Source organism: Saccostrea echinata, unplaced genomic scaffold, assembly GCF_033153115.1.
Source record: "Saccostrea echinata isolate AGI-Se365-2 ecotype Australia unplaced genomic scaffold, CSIRO_AGI_Sech_v1 ptg000041l, whole genome shotgun sequence".
Lineage (NCBI taxonomy): Eukaryota > Metazoa > Mollusca > Bivalvia > Ostreida > Ostreidae > Saccostrea > Saccostrea echinata.
Genome location: NW_026889790.1, coordinates 3,748,195 through 3,762,942, shown reverse-complemented (window position 1 = coordinate 3,762,942; position 14,748 = coordinate 3,748,195). Strand labels below are relative to the sequence as shown.

Sequence of the window (14,748 nt, the reverse complement as noted above, 5' to 3'; positions counted from 1 at the left end):
TGATTGCTCAACAACAAAATTACTTTGTTAAAAATCACTCTGATTCTACACACAAATACTCTGAAGTTGATATTAAAAAGATTCTTGAGTTCCTCATTGACAATATTTATGTACGTGTAGTCTTTGGAGACCAGGTCTTCCAACAATCTGTTGGACTTTCGATGGACACTAATTGTCCTTTTTTATCAGCCTACCGTTTTTATATTCCAACTTCTACATAACTAGAAGAAAACACTTGCTGTGGCTTTCAACTCGATATTCTGATTCATGTATATAGATGACATTCAAATATTTCGACGACGTTTTATCAATTAACAATAGTTACTTCCATTCGTTTGTCGACTTGATATATCCAAGTGAACTCGAAATTAAAGACACCTCACAGTCTGCCACATCTGTTTCATTTTTGGATGTTTTACTGACTACAGACGATAAGGGCCAACTAACGACTAAATTGTATGACAAACTATATGGCTTCAGCTTTTCCATCGTCAACATTCCTTATTTATGTAGTAATATTCCGCTATCACCTGCATATTGTGTTTATGTCTCCCAACTTATTCGATATTCAAGAGTATGCTCTGAGTACGATCTATTTTTAAACCGAGGCAGACTACTGGAAAATAAGTTGATGTTACAGGGATTTCAACTATCTCGTTTAATTAAGTCAGCATTTCAGCAGTCGTTATAATGACCTTATTAGCAAATACAACCTATTATTGGGTCGTATTTTGACTGATATATCTCATATCAATTGTTAGGACTTGGTTTTTATCCTAGAATTGACTAAAAATAACTCCGTCTACCTGCTGATTAATACAAATGTTGACAGATTAACGATACTGAATAATAATATATATAAACTATCATTTTCTGAGAGGACTCAGATAATTTCCTCTAAACTTTGTTATCAAGTCAGTATATTACTTTCCGATTGCTGATGAGATCTTTTTAATGAGACTTTTTTTCTTCTTATTCCAAACGAAAGAAGATAATTTTTTCCATTTGAAGATATTATATTTTATCAACATTCAAAATGCATCAAAATTGGTACCGTATAATATTTACATTATGACCCCTGGGTTGAGTTCTCTTCTGGTTGACTGTTAGTCCCCGAGGGTCTCTACAGCCCAGTAGCTAAGTACTTCGGTACTAGCTTGAAAATACATACATATATATATATATATATATATATATATATATATATATATATATATATATATATATATATATATATATATATATATATTGAATTGCTGTGGTAAAATTTAGAAAAATATTACAAAATTAAGGATTATCTTCCTCATGCATAGCTCTGATCCCTCGATGCAATTCGCTCCAGTCTTTGGCACCCTTTTTCCAGCTCTTCAAAGTCTTTTTTTTATTAAATATTTCGGAATTCCAATGTTTCGGCATGAGCATCACTGAAGAGACATAATTTGTCGAAATACGCATCTATTGCATCAAAATTGTTACCGTAAAAGATTTATATTTTATCTGAAGAATACTCACGATTTAGTTTATTATTTGAGGGATATATATTTTTTTGAATATTTTTCATTAGGGATCGGTAATTCGGTGGATATCCGGAATAACAAGCTTCGGTAAGAAGATTCCGGAACTCAATTTTCCGGCGACATTGACCGAGTTGTAAATCATGAACTATAAGGATAGAATAGAACAGAAGAAATGGTGCCCTCATTTTCTGCTGTACTCATTAAAAATCTAATCAATACAAATTGTTAGGGGTTTTATTAATAATTAGTTTTTCACATTAACCTCCTTTTTAAAGTTTTTTTAATCTGCAAATTTCCGTAGTTTAAATACTTACATTTGTTTTAACAATTAGAAAAATGTGTTAAAACGATTGTTAAAGAATACAAAATCTGTCAAAAATGTAATCATCTTTAAACATATGAAACATTGTCAAACATTTCTTAAACTAATCTATATATATATATATATATATATCTACTTCATTCAGAAGAAAAATCTCTAGAATTACAAATCCAACATGTCAGCAATTAACACGTGATAAAGCAGACATTCGGTGCTGTCACCTACTGACAGCCACTGAGATGCACCTTTATCAGCTGTATCGTTCGCGCTGGAGGTCGATGCCCTGTACGGACCATCCTAGTGATAAACGTGCCGGCATTCTGATTTATTATGTGATTAAATTTCTAACTAGACAACTTACACAAGAGTAAAAAAAGCCTTATCTTGCTTTTTATTTTAATATGTATTTATTTTTTTGTGCTCTGTCGCTAGAACAATAACGACACATTTTATGTAAATAAATAGAACAACTACTATGAAATCTCAGATTAAATAATGCCAATATTACCAGATTACAGTCGGTAACTGTCCTCCAAATAGGTACTTAAGCTTAAAGCAAAAAAATATCAATATCATACGATATCAATTAAAACTCAATATAACGAGTTAACTTGCATTTATTTATTTATTACATGTATTTATTTATTTATTACATGTATTTATATATTTATTATATGTATTTATTTATTTATATCTTCAATTTCATTTTGTTTACGCAGTTTTGTTGTTGTTATTGCTCTTTTTTTTTTCTTTTTTTTTCACAAAACTTTTGTAACAAAATTACTTCTGAACACATTTATCACTTATCAAATATATGGTGCCACTGCAAAGTACAAAAATTCATCTTTCGTGATGTGACCTGATTGATGCATTCAGTAATTAATCCCAGGATGTTTGAGAGCTGTGTAAAAAAATTCTAAAATAGAAAAAAAAGTTAAAAGCAAGCTTCAATGGCAACTGCAATTGGAACATACCCAGAAGTTTATTTTACAAGTGACTTAATTACTTTTTTCAAACCATTATCAGACAATATACTATTGATTGGAATTTGTACTCCGAAGTATAAATTTCCTGTTTTTATCATACAACTGTGAATTTCATTATAGTACAGCGGTCATTGCCTCAATTCGTATATTTTGATAACCACGTTACATTCTTGTGGCTGATTTTAATTAAATCTTTCCACAAATGAGGGAAGTTTTGCAGTTTATAGTGCATATTAAGAATAAAATCTGGAGCAGGATTTGACAAGTTATAAATTTTCTACTTATATGCAGATGGCAACAATTATGAAGCATTTTTGGTTTCATTTTTTTTTTGTACTTTTAGCATGGAAAAACGAATTTATAATTAAACTTTTGTTAAAAAATATCTGACTAATTGATGATGGCAGTGTTGAGTGAGACGTACACGTGTATAAATGATATTCTTGCTGCTATTTTCTGCGTTATTATACAATCTTAGAACTTATGAATATTTTTCTGATTATTGAGGAGAGTATATTTAAATTAATGTCATATTACATATATTTACTTATTATTATTTCATGAAAGGTCACGATTTTACGAACATATTAATTACATAGACTGCTCGCATGCTGCTCTTTTAAATAATATGTGATAAAGTGACCTTGTACCTTTTTATTTAGAAGAAGCACTAATTGATTTCACAGAACTGTTGGAGCACACCCACACAATGAAATATCCTGTCATATGTCATCTTTTTTTCGAATTCGCTCCTATCTTACTGATTATGTTTTTAATCAAATGACAGAACAGGAAAAAAATTCTACATAACAGTCGACAGAAGATTTAAACATTAAAGCATTTGAACTTTATTAACGCAACGACAAGTTCCTTTGAAAAAAATTAATTCTGGTTATTTTCTTGAATTTCAGAAATTTTCTTTTTCTCAACAATCCATGAAGTCTTGCAATGTCATTTTCTGAGAGTACTATGGACTACCTGATCGGTTTGTGTGAAGATCTCTACAATACCACCTGTACCGACTCTCAGCTCAGACACCTCATCCGGGCACTCCATGCCTTCAGGTACAACACAAGTGGTGGAGGGCCTCCTTTTGACATCTGGCGGTTTCTTGAGCAGTACATGTACCCGCGGCGGGATAGTCTCGCTGTAGTTATACCAATCACAATCATCTACAGCATTCTCCTCGTAACCGGTGTCCTTGGCAACATTTGCACGTGCTTTGTAATCGCCAGAAACAAGTTCATGCACACTGCCACGAACTTTTACTTGTTTAATCTTGCCATAGCTGACCTTCTGCTGTTGGTGATTGGTCTTCCCCCTGATCTGTATTCCGTCTGGTCGCTCTACCCCTGGGTGTTTGGAGAAACATTGTGTGTCATGCGCGCTTTTGTCTGTGAAATATCCACTAATACGTCCATTCTCACCATTACAGCTTTCACCGTCGAGCGGTATGTCGCCATTTGTTTCCCAATGAAGGCCCAGAAGATGTCCAGTCTTCCACGTGCGGCCAGAGTAATCGTCTGTGTTTGGATAGTAGCGGTGTGTACCGCCATTCCAATCGCCAACCAGTATGGCGTGGTGAAAATGAAGGACCCTAGGAATCGGACAATCGATGAGTCTGCTATGTGCACCTATAAGCACGCCCCCATTACAGGGTGGTTCCTCGCCTCTACCTGCTTCTTCTTCATTGTCCCGATGATTTTTATCAGCGTCCTCTACAGTTTGATTGCTGCTGCCATACATCGATCCACCATTGACGCTCCTAAGATACATAGGTCCTCCTCTGATGCGTCAAAAACTTCAAAAGAACAGATCACCTGTTTACGAGATAGCAAGGGGCGTACTGATGGCAACGTACAGCTACAGGCACGGGCCAGACGCTCTGTCCTTAAAATGCTCGGTAATTCTCTCTCTCTCTCTCTCTCTCTCTCTCTCTCTCTCTCTCTCTCTCACACACACACACACACACCCTTACACACACACACACACAAACGAAGATTATGTGTGTGTTCTTTCTTGTGCTTACTAATTTTGTTCAAAATTTGGATTTCGAGTGATGTTTTCATCAATTCGTTACTTTTTGGTTGAGGAACACTGATCGCAATTTAGGGTATGTTCCAGATCACAGATTTTATACACAAGTGTTTGACTGGCTACGCCTCATACACACCAGAAAACAGACACGTACAATCTGAATTGAAAAAGTACAAATGAATAACTAATTGGAAAACAAGATAAAATTAACAATGATTGATTTATGAAATATGAAGATAATGAATAGTGATCATTCTCAAAGTCTATTTAAGCAATACAGATTATAAACAGAGCCAACACGGACCTCAGAAAACAGAGGTGGGATCAGGTGCCATGGAGGAATAAGCATGCCCTATCGACCTGTCACATCCGCTGAGTGCTATTTGTCATAATTGGGTAAAGAAAAATCTATATACAATTCAGCGTGAAAATAACATTTGTGTATGAAAAACTTAGTCAACATTCAACTTAACGACAGATTGTATTTGCAAACAAGGTCATTGTATTGACCATAGAATTTGCGAAATGTTGACTTTAAAAGAGACTGTTGATATCCTTGTACCATCAATTTACCTATCAAGTGATTCTATTTTTTCTCTTTACCATATTAGATCTTAAGTGAGCATTTGCTTATTTGCAGCGACCCGCGCAGCATCTGGTTGCTGGCCGTGAACGCACTGTATTTTGCTTTTTATTCGTGAGAACCTTATGTTGGCATAATGAACGAGAGATTGCTTGCGAAAATATCGTTCTCGCTTATATTTTACTTATATTTTGCTATTGTAAACAACAATTACCTTAATTTAAAATACATATTACCTGCTTCGTGAAAATAAAACGTCTCAAAAATTTGATGATCTTTAGAAATAATTATCATAATCTTTGATCAAATTCAGTTTCGCAAAATGAAAAAAAAGGATCCATAATATTCTCTCTTGTTACCGCCTTTCCTATAACTCTCCTTCCTTTATTATTATAATTTTTTATTATTCTATCTTAATGTATTTTTTTTTAAATAATCCACGTTCCTTATTTTTTTTCTAATTGTCAAAACCTATTCGGCAAGCCCTGTGTTTTATGACAATAAAAAGTAACAAGAATTGAAGAAAAACTGATAACTTATTTACAACAATAATAACAGCAAAATATGAATACAATGGGTAACGACACTTTTTAAAAATATATTGTTGGCTAAGTGTTTGCTGTTTGTTTGTTGTTTTTATATATATATCTATTGTTTTGTTTTAGTATTTTTTTTTATTCTGCAGCAGACACATAAATACATAATACAGCACCAGTCATTTCCACTCCATCTGTTTTGCAGTATATAATGGGGTATTTGAAAAACAATGAATGACATATTGAACAACATTATTTTGCTTGTTGGCTGATAATATTTTGATTTTTAGTGGCTAAATTAAGTCGGGCAATTCAAAAAATATTGTTATCGTCACTATTTGTTTTAGCATATCTATTTATTGTCAAAGTATAAGAGAAATCTACGACAACTGTTGTCGAGATCAGCTGAGTCAGTCAACAGGAAACATATTTATAGCCTAATTCTATTTTTAAAAAAATCCAACATTTCAGAAGTTCCAACATAGAAATGAATGTGAATGTGAATATCAGTAATCAAAATTATACATAATAGACCGGGATACTATAAAGCTTAGGAGTATCAACAATGATCACGGTGTTTAAGCATAATCCCATTCTTTATACTCTTATCTTAAATTCAGAACTCTACACAATCGGAGTTAATACTTTGCAAATCAATATTTCTGGAAAAAGTTGTTTCATGCTCAGATTTAATTCCAACCAACTGCAATAAATGACTTCAGTCTTGATACCATCGTTTAAATAAATACAAAGTAAGGATTAACTACTGAATCACACCGGTAACGTCGCCATCTTGGATTTTTGTACCTTCTACTTTTGTGTTCAGATACTGCTTTTCAAGGACAGTGTGAAAGTGAATTATTTTGATCATAAATATTACATTTATTTAAACTTGATGGGTTATTGAATTTGCAAACTTGTCGAACAGGTTAACAAAATGCAGCATATTCGAATGACTCAATACTACGTTTACCTTACAGAAATACCATTAATTCTTTACTTTGATTGATTGATTGATTGTATGTTATTTTACGTCCCATTCGAGAATTTTTCACTCATATAGAGACGTCACCATTTACCGGTGAAGGGCTTCAAATTTCGACCTTTACTCGGCACTCAGGGCCACTGAGCAGTGAGGGATCTTTATCGTGCCAACGCCTGCCGTGACACGGGACCTCGGTTTTTAAGGTCTCATCCGAAGGACCCGCAACTTTCACTTTGAAGTGCCGAGCGCATGGCGAAGGAACAGTTACTACCAATTTTTTTTTATCGACTTAGGTCAGTCGCGGCCGAGATTCAAACTCACGACCTCCCAATCACGGAGCCAGCGCTCTACCGACTGAGCTACCGTAAACGGTAAATCTTTACTTTAAACAAAATCAGTTCTTTTCGTCATTTGTTTTGTAATTTTATTACAAGTTATTGGGAGACAATTCCCACAAGGTACTGCATTGCTAATCTCATAAACAAAGTTGCTCTTACTCTAATTATTTTCCGAAGGAAATGTAATTTATAAGTAAAATATAAACAATTATAGCATAGCTTGCAGGACAAAATTGGACAAAAAATACATTAATTTTTCATCTTCACAAATTTATAAAGGAATAATAGAAGTTAATGTCATTAAGAGTTATCTCTCTTTTCAGAGTAAGTGCAGTATATTTTTATATACAGTTGACTTCCTGTATCTTGAACACTGATATCTCGAATACCATTGATATGTCGAAGTGATTTGATAGTCCCAACCCCTTATTCTTTAAGTACTTTACCCTGGATATCTCGAACCCTCGGATATCTCGAAGTTTTTTCTCGGTCCCTTTGAGTTCGAGATAACGAGGTTTGACTGTATTCTACATTAAAGCGTTCGAAAATGTCTAGTCGGAGTACCTCTTCTAATAATTTAATCAATAATTACTGTTAAACATCCTCTTCAACAAAGTTAAAATATTATATGACGATCCATATAATTATGTACAATAATAAAGTCTACATTTTGTTTCTCGGATTTTTTTTTTTTTTTTTTAAATTACTTTCATTCATACGTTGATTAGATATATGTCACTGAACTCGAAATAAAAGATACCACAGAGTCTGATACATGTTTCAAATTTGGATGTTTTACTAGCAAAATGCATTCATAACAAACTAACCTCCAAACATTATAACAAATATGATTACTTTAATTTTTCTATTTTCAACTTCCCTCACTAATGTAGCGATACACCTGCGTATGGTGTCTACATGTATATCTCTCAGTTTATTCAATACGCAACAGCATGTTCTACGTATGAACAGCAACTAAAGATTTCAATCTACTTACAAATAAGTTATGATACATGGATATCAACTATTTTGTTGAAAGTCGATATTTCGCAAATACTTTAGGCGATACATTTACCTTGTTTGCAAATACAATTTGTCGTTAGATCGAATGTTGTTTTTTTTTTTAAATCAAACTGTTAAGCCATTATTTTCATACAGGATTGTTCACGAATTGCATCGTTTACTCGATCAAGACAAAAGGCTCACGGCGGGTATGACCGCTCGACAGGGGATGCTTACTTCTCTATGGCACATGATTCCACCTCTTCTGATCTCAGGGAATCGTGTTACTCTGCTCTCAATTTGCATTGTGAAATTGAAAATTTGAGTTGATTTATGTTCGTTATCTTCATATGATAAAAATGGAAGGACTAGCATTTAGAAAATGTCTATAGACAGAAAAATACACAGCTAGACAGAACCGGACAGACTGATAGATTGATGAAAGCACTCTCAAAGTCTTCCTAAATTTAAATAAGAATGTGTATTGTCATCAGCTTAATCTCGGATAATGAAAATTTTCGATATTTTTTAGTGGCAGTAGTGGTGGCATTCTTTGTCTGTTGGGCGCCATTTCATGCCGAGCGGATGATGACGGTCTCCATCACTGTATGGACTGTTCCACTTCTCCGGATCTACCGAATTCTTTTTTATGTGTCAGGAATTTTCTATTTTATAAACGGCACCGTCAATCCGGTTCTCTACAGCGTGATGTCTTTCAAATTTAGACAAGGTTTGCGAGAAACTATCCTTAAACCCAAGTGTTGTCGTAGACCAATAAAGTTTAGAAAGAAACTTCCGTTCTCGAAATTGGTACTGGCAAACAGTCACACAGAAACGGCATACACTTCAATGCCGCCACGTTTTATTAACAAAACGGGGCGGACGTTACAAGAGCACGAGCTCATTCCTCAGAACGAGGCTCAAACCTCCGGAAGTCATAGTCCCGCACCATCAATAAGTGGAAGTAGTTTGAAATCAACAGACGGTATGAGTCAAGAAGAAGACTTACAGCAGGTGCTTTTACAGATTAACGTCATCGAGAGACAGTTTAAAAACGATGTCAGTCTAAACTCGGCAGGAAAATCTTGTACTGTAGAGGGTCTGATGGAGGTTCAATTCTGATTTTTCTTTTTGGATGGAGAGGACTTGATTTATACACAGTTTCCAGTGTTTTCTATCTATTTTCCCCTTCCTTTGCTTTGTAATAATGTTGAAATAAAATGTGTTGTTTGTTGTTCATGTGAGCTGTTGTCGCAAGGATTATTGTTCTAGAACAGTGTTTAACAGACATCCTTAATATTAAGTTTATATCTTCAAAATTTTAATTTTTAGACATTTTACATATTTATTTTTATTACTTAATACAAACAAAATTGATATGTATAACATATTTAGAACAAGTTACATTACAAACATAAGATAATGTGACATGACTTGAGACAATCTAAAGCAATAGAAACATGTATTCAGATATATTTTAGGCAAAAAATTTTAAAAAGTCAATAGTATACAAATTGTTAGACATTTTATGTAATGTAACTTCAAATGAATAAAAGTAAGCCACCTCTATAGAGAGAATTACCGAGCTATTGTGGGGCCAAAATAAAGTATATATAGAGGCTTGAAGTATAGATATTTGTTAGTAGCTAAAGACACGTGATCATTTTCTGCGGGTCCCAGGAGAGAATCAAATATGATCACAATATTCATGTAAATTTTTTTGTGGGTCGAATTGGAAAAACTTTTATTGATATAATACAAATTTTACTATTTTTCATCAGAAATTAATCATCTGTATAGTTGTAGAAAAGTACGGCGGTGTGATCGGTCGGCAGGGGATGCTCACTCCTCCATGGCACCTGATCCCACCTCTGATGTTTTGGAGGTTCGTGTTTGCTCTGCTCCTATTTTGTATTGTTTAATGGACTTTTGAGATTGAATACTGTTCGTAATCTCCATATATTTCATCTAACTGTGTGACTTCATATCTGCCCAACTCGGGCAACTTTTACCTAAGTTATCTTTTTTTTTTTTTTCTAGTTTTATGGTAGTGTCAATACCTTTCAGCGAAATTAGAAATATAGATTGCATACTATACACAATCGTGCATCTTGATGGATTCTACACTTTTACCAGTTAACCAAAAAGCGACTGTAATTCACTGCACGGAATCAATATATGAGTAACGTGGACTTGATTTTCATGTATACCAACATAATAAGAATCTGTTTGATGATCCTAAATAAGTGTCCAAATCAATGTGAATATCCTTGCATATAGTCAAAGATTGAATCAGATTTAAAAAAAAAACCATATTTCCTAGAGATAACTGATAATTTATGTTTATTACCATTTTATAACAATATAAGGTTATCAAGCGTGTGGGCATCATTTTCGATATGATAACGGAAAATAACATGTCAAGGTAATCGAGCCTCCCGTGCATTAGTAAACGTTAGAATAATTTATAATACATAATATACATGAATATCCTTTTCTCAGAAAATAAATATCTAACGATAAAAAACTTTTTTAAATATTTAAACTACATGTTTCCACAAGACAGTAATGAACTTTTCCGAGAAGCACTGACTTTTACAGTCGACGGCTTACTTTGACATTTAAACCTACCTTGTGTACGGAGGTACGGAATTGATAATAGCCAAAAAAAAAACTTAATAGTGGTTATAAATATGGTGGTAGGGGCACTAACATGATTTACCGGTATGTAATCAATGCAATACTGTAAAAGTGGTTATTTACGCGTGGGGGAAATTTACACTACTTACGCGGTAAGCTTAGAACCGCGTAAAATACCCCCGCGCGTATGGTCACAAAATTTCAAACTTCTGGAATCATTCTAGACCACGACTTATACTGTTAGACCTCTCGAACCAGTCATATATTAATCGTGGTATTGAACGCACGTGAGTAGATAAATACATCACAGTGATGAACACGTAACTGTTCTTTTTTTTTTAATTGTGCAATGAAAAATGTATCTCCATATGAAATATTTTAAAGCAACGTCATGCAATTAAAGCTTAAAAACATCGATACTCATTTTCATTTCCTTTGTATGTACTTGTATGTCCCTCTTAATTTCAAATAATTAGTCCAAAATGTTACACAAACTCACAGTCACTAAAAACATACCTATTGAATTAATTGCCAACACTCGCCGCGCAGATACAGGTAAGTAAATCCCACTTTAAAGTTTGAGCTTGCGTAAATAATTACAATAAAGCGTACACCAGTTGTTCACACTTCACCGCTTTTGACTGTGCAGATCGCCTTTATATTTAGTAATCCAACAGTATAAATTCTTTTTGTTTAGTTTGTTTGTAATTATTTTTTTTTTCTTATTCATGCGTGTTAACTACTTGACCTTTTCAAAGGGGAACAACTCGATGTTAGTAAACGATGGCCGCGTAAATTTTTCTCAGTAACTCGTGCAACCGCGTATATTACACTAGCTGCAATAATGTAGCCCTCTCCCCTTTTTTTTTTTTTTTTTTTTTTTTTTTTTTTTTTTTTTTTTTTTGGGAGAGGGCTACAACTCCTTAGGATCTCCGTAATGGTGCAAGTGCGGGAGTGATTCACTCCCGCACGGATTTCGGCTTAAATTATCAGTAAATGGCTATTTAATTAACATTTCTTACCTGAACTCCAAAAATGTAGTTATGCAAAACATAAATCAATCCAAACATACACAGAACAATCCTTATATCGGTTATTTTTCGTGTATGTCAACATCACAACTTGAATTTATCCGCCATGTTTACTGACCTTGATCGATTTTATTTTGGGACAGCCAATGAGACTAGGGATCTCTAGGGAGCGGATCTCTGTAGGAATTACCTTATTTTAGGCATAAATATCGCTGTTTACGAAAAAATGTCACATGGAATAGTTTTTTTATCAATATTTAGTGATGCCATACAGCACAATCATTTAGTAACCCCGAAAATCTACTTTACAAAGTAATTTATAATTTTCAAACGCAAGTCTCAGTGCATCACGCGAGAACTGTCATGGCTTCTGATGAGAGCGACTGGTAAACAAGCAGATTTATTTTATCTGGTTTTCGCGTTTAACGGGCTATGTTGTTGACAGTGAATAAAAATTTCACCTTTTTAGAAGTAAGTTGAATGTAAAAACAATTTATTTTGCCTGCAGTCGCCCGTATTTAAAAAATATATTTGCACCATTACAGAGATGCTGTGGAATTGTAGCCCTCTCCAGAAAATATCAGATTAAAAAAAATCGGAGAGGGCTACATTATTGCAGCTAATATTACACCCACGCGTAATATTTGATGGTCACAAACGCCTACTTAACAACCAGTGTAAATAACCACTTTTACAGTAGATGATATGAGGCAGAATTACTTAACTTACTCGTGAGGGGCAGTATCTCCTTTTAATTTTATTTTTCTGAAGGAATGAAATAAGGAATAAAAAACATTTCGGAAGGAAAACTTAGCAAGAATTGGTCAATGTGGGAATGGAGGGGGTTGAGGGTAGGGTGGAAGCCAGTCCCTTCCTAGACAACGTAATATTTGTTTTGATATGGCCAATTTTTATCGTTTAATTGACTTTTGAGCTTAATGTCCATTAAAAGCCGCATGTAAGTGTTTGCCTCTAAATTACTATCTTTCGAACCTGGGTAAGAAGAGAAAAATTTCATGGGCCCTATGTAAGTATTTCATAAAATTAATACTTGTCTTTGTCTGAATGTAACAAATTGAATGAAGTAAAAAATTTTGTTTAAAAGGCGTTTTAAAAAAGGTTTTGGTGCTTAATAACGTTTTAAGCTTTCTTTTTGGCCCTCAGCCTGGGTATAATCAAATTCCAAAACTTTATTGCATATCTACCGGAACATCACCAATCATATTCCAAAGTGTATTTTAGCTAGGAGTCCAGGGAACCAGAGTTTTATTTTTCGACTCCTTATTGGCTTTCGAAAGGAAATAAAAATTTCGAAACCTTATCGCATATCTACTGGAGACAACCATTCATATTCGACTGATGATTTGGCTACTGTGTAATATGTAAAAAAGAGTTCTGGGAATCAGGTTTTTCTAGAAAAAAAATCTCACCCCAAGATCAAAATGAAAATTTCAAGACTTTATTGCATGTCTTCATATTCCAAATGATGATATGATAACTGCTTAAAATGTGAGGAGAATGTGACGAAGAAAGTGAGACAAACGGACGGGGGATTATAAAACCCCCGATCTTTCTTTTAAAAAGATAAATGAAAATAAATAAAACCTGTATTATGAAATATGAAGCTAAAGAACAGTAATCAAGTTCAAAAGTCCACTGAAACAATAAAAATAGGGAGCAGAGAAAACACAGACCTCTAAAACATCAGAGGTGGGATCAGGTGCCATGGAGGAGTAAGTACCCCCTGATGACCGGTGTCGCATAATATTTGGTCCGCCTCGTTTAAAGGTCCGGGGGGACCTAATACGATAACATATAAGGTCCGCCTTTTATAAGAAAAGGTCCGGCCCGTATAAGAAAAGGTCCGCCTTAGTTTAAAGGTCCGGGTGGTGCAAAAATGTTTTAATCTTGACTTAAACACATAAAATTAAAGAGAGTTTGTTTACATCATATGGAGAAAGATTAAGGATTAACCCTTGCTGTTGTGTTTATTTTTTTGTACAATGTATCTCTTAGGGCAGGAATTGCTACTCCATGTTTAGTGTGCTTTTAGCAATACTGTTTAGGGCAATGATTTTAAAAAAATGTCGCATTTATTGGATTTGTGTTTGTTTTTCCCCAGCATTTGCTTTATGTAAATTAGGACGATTAAAGGTGTGAAATCTGCCGGTGTGTATAGGCAATAAAACAATGGGGGTGTGAAGTATACCTGACAGGTACCCGCAGGTAGAGCCCGCGGCAGATAGCAATGACAATGTAATGGTCATGTGTTTGCTTTAAACCAATAGATATGAATTCTCTATTTTAATAAATTATGCTGAAGAACAAATTATAATACTGTTATGATATTCATGCGTACACATCAAAATTCTAATATATATAATTATATATAGTCTATTTTTATTACAATATTTAAAGAAATTTCTTATTCCAAGTGTAGAGTTTAATACTAAGACCAATAAAAAATAAAAGTATGTATATGCTTCCCTTTAGTTTTAACAATTAACTTGTTTTCAGTTTATAATATTTTGCCCTTTATTTGTGGATAGGGTAATATATAGCCTAATGTTGTATTCGATCTATATTTACTGCAGAAACAAAAAACATGTAATGTTAAAGCTTAAAACAGGTAACTCAATGTTGAAGACATATACATCAGATTTAAAGTATAATCATGGTTTGGATTCAATTCTTTCTTATAAAAATATCACTCTTCCTCGTCATAATGAACTACATATGAAATAATGTTTCATTTTTGTATTTTTTTTTTT

General features: G+C 33.8%; 1 protein-coding gene across 1 annotated transcript; it reads left to right on the top strand.

Moving 5' to 3' along the window:
• The first annotated feature begins 3,744 nt into the window (after positions 1-3,744).
• Positions 3,745-9,540, top strand: LOC133200944 (pyrokinin-1 receptor-like). Its single transcript, XM_061336759.1, has 2 exons — positions 3,745-4,728; positions 8,839-9,540. The coding sequence occupies exons 1-2, from the start codon at positions 3,774-3,776 to the stop codon at positions 9,426-9,428; spliced, it is 1,545 nt and encodes a 514-aa protein (XP_061192743.1). The 5' UTR covers positions 3,745-3,773; the 3' UTR covers positions 9,429-9,540.
• Positions 9,541-14,748: the final 5,208 nt, after the last annotated feature.